The sequence below is a fragment of the Balearica regulorum genome, chromosome Z (assembly GCF_011004875.1).
Source record: "Balearica regulorum gibbericeps isolate bBalReg1 chromosome Z, bBalReg1.pri, whole genome shotgun sequence".
NCBI classification, from domain to species: Eukaryota; Metazoa; Chordata; class Aves; order Gruiformes; family Gruidae; genus Balearica; species Balearica regulorum.
Genome location: NC_046220.1, coordinates 49,835,770 through 49,855,688, shown reverse-complemented (window position 1 = coordinate 49,855,688; position 19,919 = coordinate 49,835,770). Strand labels below are relative to the sequence as shown.

Sequence of the window (19,919 nt, the reverse complement as noted above, 5' to 3'; positions counted from 1 at the left end):
TGGATAGCCTTTACCTGCCTATCATTCCACATTGTTCATTTGTGTGCAAGAGCCCACAAAAAAGCAATTATTTTCAATGCTAGTTACATGCTTAACTGTGTTGATAACATACATTTTTCTCATGTGTATATTTGAGATTTTATGTTTTGGTTTTGTTCTGTAAGAAAGTGGTATATAAGGATAGGCAGAGAGTGCAAGAGGCAGTTATATTAACCAACATGGTACAACAAAGCAGCCCAGGGATCTGCTAGCAGCTCTTTCTACACGAGATACTGACCTCAGTTAAAACGTGAATTTAGTCATAAGGTCAGCTTGGGAAACGAGAAAAGATGAAGTCAAGGCAAAAAGTAAGTTCCAGTATGGGGCCTGTGGATCATCCAGTAAAGATTTAGGTACAATTGCTCCTTCTGCATAGTTACACAATTAGTTTATTACCTCCTTTCTCGCTTTGGCAACTGAATCACTCCAAAATTGTTGTTTACTCTAATGTACTGAATTTCCTGGTTCTTGTCTCTCTCTGTGTCTGAAGGCTAGTAACTATATTAGGTTTCACACAAAAAATGGTAACTTTTGCAGGGGGAGGATACACTAAGAGCAAGAATGTATCTCTTGTGGAAATCACATGCAGTCTTAATCAAGACTTGGGTGTATAGTATCCTTTTATTTGGCCATATTCCTGTGAAAATATCTTCATGGCCCCCCAAAAGTTTCATATATGGATTTTCATTGCCAGTGGTTACATCATGTTTGAATTGTGCCATTAGTGGATTTTTTTTTTTCTCCCTACTTGAAATTACTGTGATTTCTGTGGTATGCTAAAAAGGGAATGGAGGTTGCAGAGTCTACATGTGGTTAACACTGGACACCACTCATGAGAAAATTACAAATTTATCTCACACCATGTAAGCAGCCATGGTGTAGCAACATACAGATTCATTTAGCTGACAATGAAACAGTCCTACAATTTCTGAAATTTTGGGTTGGATTTTTTTTTTTAATTTTACAATGCCTTTCAACCTTTTTTCCCCCATTCATTTGGGTGAAATAGCCTTAAATGCTGTGTTGTATTTCTGAATTATCAGGCAACTGTGTGTGCTCAAAATTTCTATTGGAAAAACTCAGGGAAGTACAGAAAATTTGCCAGTTCATAGCATTCTTCATTGACAACTCTTCTTTAAAGGTTTAGGCAGTTTTCACTTTATGAACTTCCTTCTCTACTCATCACTTATGGTTCTTTCAGGCTGGTGGGTGGGGGAGGAAATGAGCAGTGCTCTGGGCTTCAGAGATACTCAGCATCTGTAACTTTGGAGTTAGTGGAAGTTTAGAAATCATGGTGCATAGAAAAATTGGGTTGTGGATGTTTTGCTGGATTCTTGCTGGCTGCCTGTCAGCTGTGTAAATGAAAGCTGCTGTTCAAGCAGTCTCACAGCATACCGCTGTAAACTGCAAGGCCATCTGCATTCAATGCTAGCCACTGAATGGAGAAGAGAAACCAGTTTTCCAGCCCACCTCTGTCTTAATGGGAACAAGAAAATTAATATAGATGGGCCTTCCTATACCAGTATCAGAGAAAGACACTTTTGGTAAGGAAGGTCAGAGAGTTGTGATGAAGTCGCTCAGCTCATGCCCTACTGAGTCTACGGAGATTCCGGTTGTATCTGGTTTGTATTGTCATTTTTAGAGTGTAGGCTGCTGAATTTATGTTGAGTGATAGCTATCTGTATTGTGTATTACCAAATACTGAGATAAAGGCACTCACTTTCATGCATTGTGGCCATGGATTTTGTCTGGACCAGCGATGTAGCAATGAACGGCTCTGCTCCTATTGCCTCCCTCCCTTTACAGTGCCATCCACCTAAAAGTATCTATGACTCCTACTACATAGCTCCACTTTCAAAAATTAATTTCTTTAGCTTCAGTTTAGGTACTGTCACAAAAAGATGCGACACAGACCCCAAAAAAGTGTTGGTTTTCAGTTACTCAACAGAATGAGAACATATGACTTAAAAAGCTGCAGCAGTTGAAAATATATGTGTGATTCCAGTAAAAGATACTTGACTTGAGTAAGCATATTCAGCCTGACTGCATATTTAACATCAGTGTTCATAACCTCTCCTAATATTAAAGTGTCAGGTTAACACCAGCATGAGTTCAGAGTATAGTTTCAGAGCCTGCTAGTACCTGTACCAAAGTCTGGAGAATTCTGTAAATGATGGAAAATGTTTTATTTCAAAGAAAATTCAGATTAACTTCCTTAGCACTCAGTTTTAAAAGTGGAAAATCTTTGAGGAATTTATGCATTACTTAGTAACCTTTCCAAATATGCTGTAATGTCCATCACTGGGAACCCTATGGTACTTGATAATTCAACTTTTCTAAAACAGAAATGTATTTTATAAATGGACATGAAGCAGAATGTAAACAGTAGGTGATACAGAGTTATGTGTTTGCAAGGTGCCATCTGAATTAGTCAGTGATATAGGTCCTATAAAATACATTTTTTCTTAGAGACAATGCAGTGTGAAGCAACTGAGATGAGACTGATTAGACATTAAGCTGTATTATTTTAAATCCATAAAAAAGATTCTGAAGACATGCTGCTGACAGCAAGAATTGCTACAGCTGGTATTTTTTTCACCACTGACAAGCAACTCAATACCTAACAAAAATAGCAATCTACGAGCAAATAGGGAATCCATCCAAAATCACTCTATACAAAGAGGAATAATAAAAGATCTGCTTTCAAGAAAAGCAGCTATGCCAAATTGTGACACACAAATAACAGAAAGAATTATTGCAAAGAAGAGGACGTTAGCTTTGTTTCTAGAGAAAGACATTAAAACTTGGGTTGAAAAAATAGGAAGATGGGGCTGCATTGGAGTTTATTCTTTTTTAAAGGCAGGTACCTTCCTAGCCTATTTCTATTTCTAAAAATATTTGTGCTGGATCTTGAGGTGACTTGAACTGACAAAGAGATTTACACGAGCAGAGTTGATTAACAACAAACAAATTATGATCCCTTGTGTTTTACAAGGTGTAATATTAAGCAAGCTCTTTCCTCAACCTGAAGATGACAGAAACATTTCTAAAAACCATTGTAGGTAGTAGGTGTTAGTTTGATGTAGGACTGCCTAGGTACTATATTTGCACACACGCAGGCAAAACACACACAACTTTTAACTGTTATATGCTAGTATAATTTGGGAAAAATTCTGAAGCTATAATGAATTCCATTTAAAGATTGAACTAGTCAGTGTTAAACTAAAAAAATTTATGTGTGAGACACTGATGCATTCTAACACTAGTTTTGTAAGTAAAGAAACTTGTTAGTTGCTGGCACTGTTAGCAGTGGCTAACTAGAAGTCTGACCCATTTATGACTTAGTGGTAAGAAAGAAAAGATCATTGAAAGCAGAAATGAGGAGGGAATTCTTTCAACCATTGGGGTTTTTTTGCCATGCAAGCAAAGATGCTACTTGAGAATTATTGTTTGGTTTGCAAATGTGCATTTTTCTAGGCACTTGAAAAACTTCGTTGGCAAAAGTCAGCTCTTTTTTTTTATTATGTTGTTATTATTATTATTATTATTATTATTATTATTATTTAAAAGTCAAAAAATAATTTTAACTCTGGATTTTTTCCAGTAATAGATTTTGATGGGTGGCCCTAATATGGTTGGTTTTAGACATCTGCCACCCACAGTGTTGTGCAAGATCAAGTATCTGCTGCTTTTTGGTCTGTGAGACAACAGTTTTCATTGGGGGGATGGGAGTGGAAAGAAACTCATCAATTCCAGGATCTGTGAGCAGACTTTTATTGCATGTGTTTTACAGACATATCCTTCCCCCACTTTCACCCTTGTCACTGTCAATCATAGCCTCAACTAAGAGTTTACATACAGCAGCTGCTAAAAGTTGCTGATGAGAAAAATAATTTATCATTAGGTTTTATCAACAGTTTCAGCTAAAAAATTAAGAGAAAGGAACAATAATCGTGAAATACATTGTGTTGAAAATATAGGGAACATATGCATTGACAAGAGCCCATGGACTGAATTCTTGCTGAAACAGGTATATGTTGGGACCTGATGGAGTTATACCACAGGAAAAGCAGACTGTGAAAAGAAGCAGTTTGTAAGAGCTCTGAGGCCATATTCATCCCATTTAACCATGGGCAGTACACTGAGATCACAGTAGGCTCATCTTACCGGCAGAGGAGAGAAACAGTTGGCTCATCCCAAGGAGGAGCCCAGTATTGCTCTCTGTCTTCACTGATGATTAGGGGAACAACAAGACTGCTGAGTTTGTACAAACTGCCCAGCAATCAAAGAATTTGGAGTCTATTTCAGGCTTTGACACTGAGCTTGTGGTTCACTTCAGTTCTTTCTGCCAAGCTTCAGCAGGTTTCATGATTTTTCCCTTGCAATAATTTGGCTTTTTTTTTTACTATTGCTACACCTGCTTTGCAGAACCGGGAGGCAGGGAGCCTAGGCAACTCATACAACATCATACAGGAAGTGACACAGCAGAGGAGGTTTCACAAACCATGGACAGGTGTCCTAGGTACTTTCTCTAATACACATATCAGCAGTAGAAGAACTGGGAATGAGGCTAAAATTTAATTTAAGTAATCACAGCTTACAGTCTCAATGTAAGACTTTAAGTCCTAATAGATTTTTAAATAGAACCTAGAGGTCTGAACTGTAAAAAGATTACATAAACCTGAAAAAATCCCAGTAAATATATTCATGCTCACACAAACTATTACATATTTATTTCTGCTTTACTCCAGGATGCTACTTCAACCTGATGACTCCTTGCAGATTCTAGCACCTGTGGAAGCTGATGTGGGTTTCTATGCTTGCAATGCGTCCAATGCCCTGGGATCTGACTCTGTCTCCATTGCTGTCACTCTAGCAGGTAATAGTTAATTCTCTGTGTTTGCAGGATGGTCCCTACCACTTGTGTGATTCCAGACAGAAATCGTTTGTGCTGTGGATGCTGGGTGGGCAAGGTGGGTCAACAGAGATACACTGGTGAGAACACAGGGTGTGAACTCTGGAAAACCCTGACTCATAGTCCAACTTTCACAGACAGGTCATGAGATTTGTGGATTTCTGCAAGAGGTCAATGCTTTTTCTCACTTGCTGCATCTGACATGCTCCCAAGACAGTGCTCATCCCGGTTATTCACAACCTATATGGACAGTGCTGTCCAAGCCTCCCAATTTCATATGCTCCATTTTAAACCTATCGTTGATCTTTTCAAGTCTAACAGACTGATAGAAGGACTTATTCATATGTACATTAGGCTAGCCTGAAAAATATCAGAGCTGAAGAGTTAGCCCCTTGCAGGATCAAGCCCTGTAACATATTCAATCCATTGTGGCATAAGCATGGCTGACACTGTTTGAATTGCTGGCAAATAGAGGTTCACAAAAAATTAACTTCTATGTTTATGTTTCTCTAGTAACGGTTGAGTTCTAAAGCAGACTAAATATCCTTTGATAGTTTAGATTTCAGTTCTAAAGAAAACTCACCCAAATAAAAGCCAAGGGAAATGGGAGTAGTGCATGAATCCAGCTTCTTCGAGGTTCATTGGTAGATGATGTCAGCAGGCTCACCACCACGTCAGAACTAGTAAAAGGACAGGCAGAGAGGTCTTAGAGAGGGAAGATCCTATTTTATCACAAAGGCAAAAGGAAACACATTAAGAATGCTAGAAAGCTTGCTGATTTTTCAGACCTCTCCATTTCACTGCTCCAGAATATGAGGCATTTGGAGGCTTCCAATGTGCAAGCAGTGACCATCTGTGACCAGTGTATCCATGTATGATTAGAGGAAGGAATAGCTGTTGATGAGCTTGAGTATTTTACACCAGATACAGAGAAAATTTCAGGTAAAAAGAGCATAAAGAAAATCTAAGAATGCAGCAATGGCGAGCAGTGAAGCTCTGATCATCAGTAAACCAGTTGGAAAGAGACCTTGACTGTCCCTTAGAAGGAGAACATCTAAATCCCCCAGGGTGGAATCTGCATCAGAGCTACGTATTACATTTAGGCAAAAACAAAGAGACTGATCCTTTTTACACTACTGCAGATCAGGAATATCTTTGCTGAATCTCTGGCAGCAGGGCAGTGGTACTGCTGCTAAGACAGTATAGTGTTTTATAAGAAGCAGCTCCACAGGGAACCTCTTGCATTGCACCAGCAAGAAGCTGAACATGAGGTTAAAAAATCATCAGTCAAAACTGCTATTCTGCCCATATTCCTCCAGTGAGTTTAAAAGCCATAGTCTTTGTACAATGTAAATTGTGGAGGCAATTTTGTGTTAAGCTATAGAAAAATAAGCTGAACATCAGGTACATAGTGGCACAGGAAAGCTATTAGCTTTTTGATTATAATTATCAAGGCTGTAGTTTAACCTTTTCAGATGGATTAACATTCATGCATCCCACACTCAAGCTGAACTCTGCTTAGGAACTGGTATACGTTTCCATCTCACATCCAAGGCAAAGAGCTGAACATCTTGTAAAATGAGGCCATTAATATCAAAATGAGATACTGAGCAGTTTTTGGAACAAAGCAACAACCTTTTTGGCCTAATGGAAGCACTTTCTCAGAAAAACCCTGGAAAGCTGAGACCATCTTTAAGAGGGATCAGGAGTGGGGCCGAAAGCTTATTTCATTAAAGAATTTTCTGATTAGTTTAACACATGCATGGAAAAAAAGACAGTGGAATATGCTTCCATTTTTCTGAATGGTTTGCTACTTATTTATGGGTTCAACAGCTAATAGATTTTTAATCTTTTGATGAGATTGTGGAAACCAGTCAGGAAAATAAAAGGCTGATACATAGCTGAAGATTTTTATTTCTTTAGGCTTTGCCACAAAGCATCACACTTTTGGAGATATTTCAAAAATAAAATGTAATATTTTGCTTTTTTATTCTTAGACATTAAAAGCACCAAAAAAAAAAAAAAAAAAACCAAACCCAAAAAAAGCCCCCCACCAAACTGATATGACAGGAATTCCAGATGAAAGGCATCTTTTAAAAGCCCTGGAAATATAGTTATATGAAGCAATTTATAGTTAGGGTTGAATTAAATTTTCCATGAACTCAATGAAACGAAATTCTTTTTCTCACCTCCATCTTTTCTTCCTTGGTCACCTCCAGATTAACACACAAATTAAGCCAGTGGTAGACGTTAGCCTAAAACTGCAGCTTCTGGAGGCAAATGATGGTATCTGAACCTGGTTTTTATCTGACTATTTATTTAAGGGGAAAAAAAAAAAAGTGTTTATCAATTTTTGGGCAAAGATGAGTTTGAAAATACAACACTGAGTCAATAACACCCAGGTCCCATACCATTTAAAGCAACATTGTCATGTTCTGCCTCTTTGGCCAACATCATGCCTGCAGAGCATTTTGGCTGGGACAGGGGGCTGCCTTCACCCAGCTCTGTCAGCCCTACTGCTTCACTCCCCCCTCTCAGAGCTAAGCCTGAGTATGTCTGAACAATTTTGTGTCATGTAGGCATGCCTTTACAGTGCCCCTACAAAAGGAGTTGCAGAAGGCTCCTCAAGCCCCCAGTGGTGGATGACTCCATAGCTAATCCCATATACTCAGGCACAACAGCAGGGGAACACCTTGACTCACTTGCTCGCCATCACCGATGTTGGAAGCACACTGAAAACAGTTTGAAAAGTTTTCTGCAGGCAAAGCAGGTATCTTTGTTAGAGATAAACAATATTAATGCATAACACTCTTACTACTGGGTTTGGATAAAACAGGTTATCTGACAGAAAGGGGCTTGTTTATGTCCCTCATCTTCTTATGCTAGCCATCATGAGGAAACTTACTGGCTATGATCTGGCCTTCCCAATCCCAGTGTTTCCACTGTAGGTTAAAGCAAGCATGATCAATGTGTAGAAACAGCTTACGTGTTGTTCTAAACCTCCTGCACTATTAATGTGCCTGTAGACATCACTCAGGGTTCTTTTTCCGATGTTTGGCCTTTGGCAAAGGGTGGTGTTTTGGTTGGAGTACCAGACAAACATCTTGCTGGAGCTCCAGTTGTACTGCTGTTTATTGATTCAGCTGGTTCTCATGTGTGTCCATATGGCTCTAATGCTATTCTGCTTCTGCTCTAAGTATGCTTTTTCTTTTTCAAAGACAGCTTTTCCTATGGAATTTGGTGACACTGTAATATTACAAAGAGCAGGTGGCCTCATGCACCAGCATTTTCCCTTATACACCTGTCCTGTGTAGGTACTTTCACACAGAGTGTCCTCGGCCATCTGTGCTATGCAAGTCCAGTGTACTTGGTCTGATAAACTGTGGTGCTTCTTTTATACAGGAAAGCCACTGATAAAGGCATCAAGAGCTACTGTGATCAACACTGAATCGCCTGCTGTCACTGTTGATATTGGAAGCACAGTGAAAACAATCCAGAAAGCAAATGTTACCATTAGCTGTCAGGTTGCAGGTGAGAAACTACTTGGTCTCCTGTGCATGTGCCTTCAGCTATAAATTTCTGTGGGGTTCTTTGCTAAACTGATGTCTCCAGGTGCAGCTGGGTAAAACTGCAAGGTTTTCCTAGGACTCAGGCAAACTTCATTGCTTGCATTACTTCTTAGCATAGAAAATGTCCTTCTTTTATCAATACTAACAAGAAAAGTGTAGTAACTTAAGAAAATCGGTCTGGGACAATACAACAGGCATCTTTGTTAGAGATACACAGTATGATGAGGATACAACAAAACTGATGCACATTCCTACCTGTTGGGGATACTTGGTGAGAATATACAAGCATGAACTGACTCATTTCCTCATTGATGGAGTTATCAAAGTCCACTCCAGTTAGTTACCCTGTTTTCCTGCCAAATTCTACTTTTTCAAATTAAGGACATGTTAGCACACCATTCTTCTGATTGTTTTCTTTTCTTTTTTTTATCTTGGTAGTGCAGTAATTCAGAGGAATTCTGCTGAAACAGGGTTCTCCCTGAAATAGTTTTCCAGAGACTGAATATCCCTCAGTCTTACAACAGCAGTTTGTCTCTTTCCAATGGTGAACAAAAATGGTTGACCTTATCTGCGTGTTGCAGTCCTACAGCTGTTGGTGGGAATGGTGTTGGTATAGGGAGGAGGGGAGGGGGAAGAGAGAGTGCTGGGAAATCTCTGAAGACTCAAGGCCAGACCTTTGATTCATTACGCTTCCATGCGTAGTGCGAGGGGGAACAGGAGGGGAAGGGAGAAGCTTATAAAACACAAAGTGAGCCATGCTGAGTGTTACACAAATATCTGTGGTGGAGACTTGTATAAATTCCCTTAGAACCTTGCTTTAGCTTCTTGCCCCTAGCAGTTACTTCAGATGACTCTATATAAGCATCTGCATTGCAAATATACAAATGTCCTGCTTTTTTACACTTCCTGCTCTCTTTAAGCACTTAGTTGTTATCAGTTTTTCTCCTTCAAGTACTGCCAACCACACCCCTATGCAAATTCTTAAGTAAAAAGAGTATTTGGCTCAATTTTCACTATTTGGTCATCTGCCCTTTAGCAAAGCATGCACAATAGCTGTGCAAACACTAGGCTGGAATCTCAATTTATTAATTACTCTCAGTGGGATTAATGAAAGAAAAATACAGTATAATTTTTCCTAGTGTTTCATGAAAGCGTAAATTCAGTAATTCTGTTGCCCTCTGAACATAGACACTAGACACTCCCTTGCAATCAGACTGATGTCCAGTGTCTTTCAAGGAAGAAGGAGATGCCTGGAGAAAAGGCGGCTCTGGGGAGATCTAATTGCAGCTTACCAGTACCTGAAGGGGCCTACAGGAAAGATGGTGAGGGACTGTTTATCAGGGAGTGTAGTGACAGGACAAGGGGTAATGGGTTTAAGCTGAAGGAGGGTCGATTTAGATTAGATGTTAGAGATAAATTCTTTACTGTGAGGGTGGTGAGGTACTGGAACAGGTTGCCCAGAGAGGTTGTGGAGGCCCCATCCCTGGAAGTGTTCAAGGCCAGGTTGGATGGGGCTTTGGGCAATGTGGTCTAGTGGAGGGTGTCCCTGCCCACAGCAGGGGGGGTTGGAACTAGATGATCTTTGAGGTCCCTTCCAACCCAAACCATTCTATGATTTTATGATTCTATGAAAGATGTACTCTTTTTCCCCAGGCGCCTCCATGGCCAACTGCACTGATACTGTGTGAAAGAGACTAAGTATTATGTGAACCTACATTGTTCTGAATTTTTCTCTCTGGGTTCTCTCAGCTGCAGATGGGGAGGCCCCACAGGTGTAGACAGTGATTGCTAATTTAAGAAGTGCAACCATTTCCATTCAGTGTAAAGACATCATGAAAAGAACAGGATGTGGCTGAGCAAAGTTGCCACAGTTCTTATGGCACCAGAAACTACAGGAGGGGAGCACAGCATGGTCAGAGGCACAGATTCAGTGCCTTTTCGGAGAGGAAAATCATGTCTAGCAATTTTATGAAGCCCACCTACTATAGCAATGTATGTCCACAATGGAAAATTTTAGCAGTGTCACAGCAGAATCACTGTCTTCTCTCCCAGAAGAAGGCATTTTGCTATCTAGTAGCATTACTGTATATTGGATTATTCTGTAATACAGAAGAAATTTGCTTAAATCATAATTTTCATCATGGGTGTTTATCTTCTGCTACTGCCTCCACAGAAAATGTCAACTATGTTTGACACCAGAGATTAATACTGTTGAAATTATGATAAAGTCATAAAACACAAGCTGTGATGTTACACACAGGGAATAAGAGAGTGAGCAATGAGGGCAGAAATATTTTATAAGCAGTAGAATCCTATTTTCATACAAATAATGTTAATAATTCAACAGCAATTAAAAAAAAGCTACATATTGGAAAAGATCCAGGAACAGAGTGATTTCTATCAGCTGTCTCACCTATGCCTGGAAAATATACCATCTCATAAAACCTGTTAAAGAACATGACAATAAATTATATTCCTTCTAATGTAAGCACAATTTTTTTGTTTTGGCACCGGGGTTGTGATTATCCAACCTTTTTATATATTTTTGATCATTCTTCTTAGAGTGATCAATTGTAAGGAAAAAAGTAACATCAATGGTGCTTCAGTCAGCAAACATGTTGTATCCTAGTGACTTCTTCAGAGTAGATGAACTTTACAGCTAAGTAGTTTGCCAAAGGTCCCCAGAAGGCATTAACAATGAAATGGCCATCTAGTCATAGTTAATTAATGTGCAATGGTTAACACAATAACATGTGATAATAAAAAAGAAATTAGAGTGCGAGAACAAAGTGAACATAATTAGAAAGCAAACTAACATATCCAGAAATTATGTGGAGACACATCTAGATGAAAAATCTCTTCACACCGTTTCATAAAGCTATAGTCTTTTTCCTTCTAGTACTTTCCCTGTAGTCGTTTCAGGATGCCCTGAGCTAGCACAGCAACTGAGAGTTGTTCCAGATCAGAATTTGGTGTTTGTTAATCTCATCATTATAAGCTGTGTTGCTGTCACTGTGCTGTATAGTCTGCAGTATAGGACCATGCATGTATTGAATCTTGATGTCTTGGCTCATATAAGGACATGTCTTTACTGAGAGTCAGCAGGACAGCAGAATAAATATTTATAAGAGAAATATTAAGTATGAGGATCAGTTATGACATTTTCCAAAGCTGCTCATGCTGTCAAGGCAAAAAAATACACACTTGCTGCTGACAGGTGTTGATAAGCCTGGAGAAGGTTTCTTAAAAACAGGAGATAATGAAAGAGAACATTACAAGAACCTAGGGAGTAATTTTATACTGCTCTTTAACTTCTTATGAAAAGCATAAGCATTGTCAAAATCTGTGTTCTGAGCTGAAATCTATAGATATTAGCTTAAGACAACGGAAAACAAAATTGTCCCAGATGCATTAGAGCTTAATTGGCCCCTGATATGAATTATGTCAGGACGAAACTCTGTTTTGATTATACCACAAAGATGGTGGTGTGGTTTTGTTCAAGCTTGAAAAATCAGCCTTATTTCACTTGACATGACTTTGCCACTTTGTCTACAGAGGTGAAAGTATGCTTTTTAAACATAGGTGATTGTGGTGAATCCCAGACTTCTCCAAAACTAATTCTGAGGGAACTCCCACTCAGTAGTCTTGCAGATGCCTCTGACATCCAGCTGGAGCATTTTCTCCAAGCTTCAGAAAGCCAGCAGTGTTTCTGGTGGGTAATTTGATTGCTGTGAGCAATTTCACTTCCAAATGGGATGTGGGAGCAATCTGATCACATCAGTACCACTAGGAAGGTTTTGGTTGACTTCAGCACTTAAATTGTGCATAGTCAGATACCAGAAGCCTCAATCAATCTGGCCCAAACTGTTGTTGAAAATAGACTTGGACATGAAAGGAGGAACTAATTTTAAAAATCTAGTTCTTAGAGCATTTCTCTGCAGTATCCTTCAGGCCATAAGACTTCTAATAGAGGCACCTGCCTGCAAAGTGTCATGTACCGTTAGTCACTGTTGAGTCAGAACAGGTTTAGCAGAGTGATTTAAAATACATTACCATCCTGCCCTGTATATCCTTCTCTCTCTGATGTTTCAGCTTGCAGCTTTTTCAACTCTCCTTAACATTCCTTTCTTCTGTATTTCATCTATATGCTGGAGGGTATATTTTTCTATTTCTTACTTTGCTTTATGACCTATGTTTTGTTCATCAGCTATACCAGATTCTGACATGCAAGTCACTATTTCAGGAATACTGCAGCGTTGGAAACAAGTCACCACTGCTATATCCTTGTATTTTTATGCTTCCTTTCCCCAAAATCTCCTGGTTTAGCAAAATTATCTTGATTGGCAGGCACAGTTCTGCTTGCTCCGTATCCCAGATAGCCTTTTTGTGCTAGGTATATCCCGTGATGGACAGGAAAGCTGAAGAAGAATAGACTTGGGTAACTATTCACCACCTAAAGTCTTGCCTGACCAGCAAAGTGAGTTTTCTTTCCAGCTGGCACCTCTAGACTTTCAGTCTCCATGATTGTTTCCCCAAGGCAAACACAGCCCTCTGTCCTCTGTCATTCACTGTTACCCAACAAAACTGATTGAAATGCTCTTGCTACCCCTTGTGGCAATGCTGCGCAATGATGTGTTTGCTCATCCCTGTGCTGGCCGCCTCCTATTCCTGTCTTGAGGCTTGTATGTGTCAGCATACAAGGTGGAAGCACAAAGGGAAACGAAGCTGCTGCTCACGGACATATGCTGCTTATCTTCCCTAAACCAAACTGTAGGAACAGCTGCACAGGTTAATTTCAAATAATCTCCTGTTAGTGTGGAAACTTCACACTAAAGACAGAGGAAGAACACGCTTTGTAGAGTAGTAGTCAGAAAAAGGTTTCGTAGAGCTGCTTGATACTTTGTAGGTACAGTGGACCTTTCCCAGACTCAAGATTAACACCTCAACAGTAAAGGGTCTCAGCTTTAATCCCTTGTTGCCGTTTCTGCTAGTGGAATGTATGCAAGAGAAATCTGCCTTTCTGGACTAAGACTGTTGGAGCAGCTGTCTGCAAGAAGCAAATTAGTTTTGTCTCTGTCTCTGTGTTTATTTCTTTATTTTATTGGAGTCTCTGCTCTTGAGTACTCTGGTCATATGAAATCCTCACTGTCCCTTTCCCTTCTTCTTTGCCCTTCTCAGCACTTCTCATCCTTTCCTTTTCTCCCACTATTTACACTTATCATAGAATCATAGAATCATAGAATGATTTGGGTTGGAAGGGACCTTAAAGGTCATCTAGTTCCAACCCCCCCTGCTGCGGGCAGGGACACCCTCCACTAGACCACATTGCCCAAAGCCCCATCCAACCTGGCCTTGAACACTTCCAGGGATGGGGCCTCCACAACCTCTCTGGGCAACCTGTTCCAGTACCTCACCACTCTAACAGTAAAGAATTTATCTCTAACATCTAATCTAAATCGACCCTCCTTCAGCTTAAACCCATTACCCCTTGTCCTGTCACTACACTCCCTGATAAACAGTCCCTCACCATCTTTCCTGTAGGCCCCTTCAGGTACTGGTAAGCCGCAATTAGATCTCCCCAGAGCCTTCTTTTCTCCAGGCTGAACAACCCCAACTCTCTCAGCCTGTCCTCATAGGAGAGGTGCTCCAGCCCTCTGACCAGCTTCGTGGCCCTCCTCTGGACTCGCTCCAACAGCTCCATGTCTCTCCTGTACTGGGGCCCCCAGAGCTGGACGCAGTACTCCAGGTGGGGTCTCACAAGGGCGCAGTAGAGGGGCAGGATCACCTCCCTCAACCTGCTGGTCACGCCTCTTTTGGTGCAGCCCATGACACAGATGGCTTTCTGGGCTGCAAGCGCACACTGCCAGCTCACGTTGAGCTTCTCATCCATCAATACCCCCAAGTCCTTCTCCTCAGGGCTGCTTTCAATCCATTCCTCGCCCAGCCTGTAGGTGTGCTTGGGATTGCTCTGACCCACGTCCAGGACCTTGCACTTGGCCTTGTTGAACTTCATGCAGTTTGCACAGGCCACCTCCCAAGCCTGTCAAGGTCCCTCTGGATGGCTTCCCTTCCCTGCAGCATGTTGACTGCACCACACAGCTTGGTGTTGTCGGCAAACTTGCTGAGGGTGCACTCAATCCCACTGTCCATGTTGCCGACAAAGGTGTTGAACAGTGCCGGTCCCAGTACCGACCCCTGAGGAACACCACTCGTCACCATTCTCCACTTGGACACTGAGCCGTTGACCACAATTCTTTGAGTGCGACCATACAGCCAATTCCTTATCCACCACGTGGTCCATCCTTTGAATCCATGTCTCTCCCATTTAGAGACAAGGATGTCGTGTGGGACAGTGTGAAATGCCTTGCACAAGTCCAGGTAGATGACGTCAGCTGCCCTTCCCTTATCCACTGACACTGTAACGCCATCATAGAAGGCCACCAAGTTTGTCAGGCATGATTTGCGCTTAGTGAAGCCATGTTGGCTGTTACCAATCACCTCCTTATCTTCCATGTGCCTGAGCATAGTCTCCAGGAGGGTCTGCTCCATGATCTTGCCAGGCACGGAGGTGAGACTGACCGGCCTGTAGTTCCCTGGGTCTTCCTTTTTTCCCTTCTTAAAAATGGGGGTTATGTTTCCCCTCTTCCAGTCAGTGGGAACTTCGCCAGACTGCCAGGACTTCTCAAATATGATGGCGAGTGGCCTGGCCACTTCATCCGCCAGTTCCCTCAAGACCCGCAGATGCATCTCATCAGGTCCCATGGACTTGTGCACCTTTAAGTTCCTTTGATATTCTCGAACCTGATCTTCTCCTGCAGTGGGCGGTTCTGCATTCTCCCAGTTCCTGCCTTCTGCGACCTGGGCAGTGTGGCTCAAGCATTTGCCAGTGAAGACTGAGGCAAAGAAGTCATCTTCCTTTATTGTCAAGAAAAACTTAAAAGGTCTACCTAATTTTAGTCTTCAAAACAAAGAAAGATGATGACCCCTGGTTGGAATTTGAGAAAGCTTTATAATTTTATAATCTTATGATTGTTTATTTCTGAGGTACATGTCTTGATATTTCCATGCCTAAGTTCGGCAATAGCCATAATGTGAAAACCTGTGCACTGTAAGTGGCTTAGACTGTGAGACAGAGAGAGTGGATCATCCCTTCACTAGCGTGGCAGTGGGAGGACAAGTACTGGCGTGCAAGAGTTTTTCCATCTCGGGGACTGCAGAACTGGAAAAGTCTCCATTTTCTCTCCTTTGCTCTCTGAGCTCAAGTCTCAAACTTTCTTTCCCTGCAATGGAAACACAATAAACATGCAGGCTTGAATATACTCAACGGTTGAGGTTGTTTGCTATCCAGCGGTTGCCTGAACTCCTCTGAGGACTCTGCCTGGATGCTCTGGAAAAAATCAGAGTGAGGTTTTAAGTGGTGGTCAGCCCACCCATGCCACATAGGTCAAAGAGTAGCAGCCAGATGGAGAGCTGTGTGCTGGTCCTATCCCAGTGGGGGTGTCAGAAACAGGACAACAGCCCATCCTTTTAAAAAAGCTGAGTTGCAGCAACACAAACAAGGGTAAGCCTTTGGAAAACAGCATCATAGACAAGAATGATTAGTTCTCTGGATACGTCATGAAGGGTTCAGAATAGCAAATGCTGTTTACCCTCAGACAAAGGTGAGAAAAAGCCTGCAGTCTTTTACTGCCTGCTTCCTGCTACTTTCTGAATGTGGATGAGACCCTCTGCCCTCACAGGGCTTCAGCTTTCCTTCCTGGCTGCCAAGCTCAGACATACTCATTCCAGATGTCTTGGCAAAGTCACCAGGTGACTCGGGGAGAGGTGGAAAAAAGGCCACAATGCTTTGATGTGGAAGAATAGGGAAAAATCTCCCTTTCCCACTTCCATCTGCACATGCTTAGTGATGCACCTGCAATCAGGCAGTCACTACAAATACAGACAAATGGGCAGTCGTGCTCAGTTAGCACAGCCGAAGTGAGGTACTTCTGGTGCCAGGGACACAGAATTGACAAAGAGAATGGGTTTTGGTTTTTGACATGGAGGCACAACCAGAAGGGTATTGACAATGGGCAGAACATGTTACTGTGCCATAAGGCAGGGAAGGATTTAGGTGGGTAGCAGATACTTAAGAATAACTGCCTGTACACATGCCCTTAATCTACAGTAGACACAAGGAAATTGGATTCACAGATTAGTAGGGACCTCTGGAGATCATCTAGTCCAACCCCCCTGCTAGAGCAGGATCACCTCAAGCAGGTTACACAGGATGGCATCCAGGCAGATTTTGAATATCTCTAGAGAAGGAGACTCCACAACCTCTGTGGACAGCTTGTTCCAAGGCTCTGTCACCCTCACAGTAAAGAAGTTTTTTCTCATGATGAGATGGAACTTCCTGTGTTCCAGTTTGTGCCCGTTGCCCCCTGTCCTGTCACTGGGCACCATGGAGAAGAGTCTGGCCCCATCCTCTAGGCATCCCCTCTTTAGATATTTATAAATTTTGATGAGATCCCCTCCCAGTCTTCTCTTCTCCAGGCTAAACAGACCCCGCTCTCTCAGCCTTTCCTCATATGAGAGATGCTCCAGGCCGCTAACCATCTTTGTAGCCCTACAAATGTTCATGTGAAAGAGATTAACTACCTCCCACATACAGAGTACCACATATGGGACGGCATGGACTCCAGCAGTTACTGGGATTAGTGATGCACTACTCCTTACAGGCAGGGGTCCACACAGTATAATTTCCTCCCAGGCGCAGCTCCATAGGTCTAGCCTACCTACTAAGACTTCCAATACCATTTCTTATAAACCAATTGTTTAGTAGTCAGTGACACTAAATTACCTGATCTGGTATGCATTTAAATTGAGGTAGAAATCCCTCTGCCAAGTACTATCTACTGCAAGACCAGAGATCTTGCCAGTTACACATCAGAACCCATTCCTACAAGAGGGTAGGAATCCAACAGAGATAGCTGGACCTGAGAAGCAAGCACACAAAAGGAGGCAATTCTTCCTATAGGGGATTATGAATCTGTAACAATCTGTTGTCTGAAGACTCCTGGTGAGACCAGTGAAAATGCTGTTCTGAAGATGTAAATGCTAATTGTTTGCACATTTTCAAAAAGGAAGATTAGATGAATTAATAGATGTCCATGGAGGGCTGCACAGAAACTATTTCTTGCTCAGAAAGTTCCTGAGCTGAAACTAGTGGGAGGCTGGGAGAGGCACCAGTTTATGGCTTCTTCCAGAGACAGGATACTAGGCTAGATTAACCTTTGTTCTGCTCTAATAAAGGCTTGCTTTTAAAAGTTATGAGTTCAGACTCCACTTGTACAATTCTGCGGCACTAAAAAGGAAGACTTCCGTTTGGTTTTAACTCTTCCCCTTCTGCCTCAGAGGGATCTAAGACACATAAAGGCAGGCAATGTGAAAGAGTTGACTAAAGACTTCTGAACTGCAAAAAAGTCACTTGGAAGTCATATTAAAATCTTGTTTTAATTGTTCTATATTAACAGTTTTGTCTGTAGCCACCATAACACTATTTAGCAACCACTATATCTTACTTGTGTTATGTTTTGTCAATGTTTTTCCAGGTGTTCCTGAAGCAGAAGTTACTTGGTTTAAGAACAAGGTTAAGCTGTCCTCTACTCACCATGTGCATGATGGCTTGCTGCTAATTGCAAATGTTTCTCTGTCAGATCAGGGGTTGTACTCCTGCAAAGCAGCCAATCTTCGTGGGGAGGTAACTGAAAGCTCCCAGCTGTTGGTTCTCGGTAAGTCCAGGGTATTTTGCACTTATAGCAATAGTAATGTGACTGCTGGCACATACAGCCTGAACTAATCAGAGGATATGGAAAGAGGAAATGGCCTACAGGCCACCCTGTTCTAAGCAAAGAATTTGTCTGCATTTGTTCTCTGGGCAGCATCACCTGAAACAAGGTGGTGGTAAAACAAAGATGGGTGAGAAAAAAATGTCTAAGCACAGGGACTGTATCTCCCAGTCCTGGGACACTCAGTTTCATTCTTTCAGATTTACTAGCTAAGAAAAGCATTTATTAACCATTTCTTAAAGTGGCTCTCTTGAAATGAGAATTATGCCACTTTTTCCCTGTGAAGTGCTCTGCCTCTGCTGAGTAGCCTTCCTATACATGGTTGTGTGATACTGACCTATTTCACACTTAACAGGTGCATAAACTCAATGTGCTTTTAAAAAGCCCTTCCCAAGTTCAGTGGAGGGTGAAGTTTACTTTTCTTGTGTTTCTAAACAACAGACAGAAAGCCCAACTGGGTGATTTGAAAAGACAATGTCAGCTGTGAAGTATGGGTGGAAGTGTTACCTGGTGGTAACTGGATGTGTGGGAAAGGGGTTTCCTTTCCTAGTAACTCATCTTCTATCATTTCTCCATGCCTGGCAGATGAACGATCCAGCCAGACTTTGTAAGTGCTTCTGTATATTTGATAGTGAAGTGTCAAATTTTGAAACCTAGTCCCTGTTACTGGTACAACACCATTAAAGCATCCATTACAGCTCTCATCTTTCATGACTAGAATGAGCACAGGTCCCATGGGTGATGCAGCTTCCAGAGGAAGTTATAAAGTGTGATTTTTCAGTTTCATAGTCAACACTAAAACTCCTTTATGAATGTTCACATGATTTCCCTATGAATCCAGACTGGCTCTAAAAACTCAGTCTAAAAAAAATGGGAAAAAAAATCAGATGTGTTTCAGCCTATAAATAAAATCTCCCAAATGATCTTTAAAACCTTTTCTGATCTTTATAAATGGCTTAGTTTTTAAAGATGGAAAGTTACTGGGAGTTATGCAAGCTGCTTAAGCTTGTAGGCAAATCACATTTTTAGTGCCTTGATGGAAAGAAACAGTTCAAGCATCTATGACTTGTACTTCTGGTGCTGAATGTGATCAGCAATAGAAAACTTGCTTAGTGTGTGCCTTGATCTGATTGAAAGGGGGTCAAGCCACCATTAACTGAAATCAAATATCCCATCATTTCCATCACAAATAGGGTTGGGAATGATAGGCAACATAGTTGATTTTTAAAATAGCATTACGGTTAGTAAAAAACTAAATCCTGCAGTACTCAGCATAGACTGATCCTCTTGAGCTCCAAACTCTTCTTAGTGCTTTGGAGCTCTGCCTAAGTATACCTCAGGAGTTGGCAGGGTTATAACCATATTTAATCAGGGCTTGATCCAGGTTGTAGCAGACTTTAAAAAGTTTTCCACTGACTACCATGGGCATTTGATTTGGCTCCTATGCTGTATACATTTGCTTTTTCATCCAAACTGCTGTATCTCCTGATAGCATGTACCTTCGTCAAATATGAATAAGGTCAACCAGAATGCCATGATAACCTTCAGACAGAATTTCTTTTATTT

The 19,919-nt window shown here is 41.4% G+C and overlaps 1 protein-coding gene across 3 annotated transcripts in view; it reads left to right on the top strand.

The window, feature by feature from the left end:
• ADAMTSL1 (ADAMTS like 1) overlaps positions 1-19,919 on the top strand; it is a 206,526-nt gene that overhangs the window by 158,121 nt on the left and 28,486 nt on the right. For all 3 annotated transcript variants that reach the window (XM_075741113.1, XM_075741112.1, XM_075741114.1), the window contains 3 exons: positions 4,791-4,918; positions 8,357-8,485; positions 18,117-18,296. In XM_075741113.1, coding sequence (XP_075597228.1) covers positions 4,791-4,918; positions 8,357-8,485; positions 18,117-18,296 — 437 coding nt within the window. The remainder of the gene's footprint in view (positions 1-4,790; positions 4,919-8,356; positions 8,486-18,116; positions 18,297-19,919) is intronic.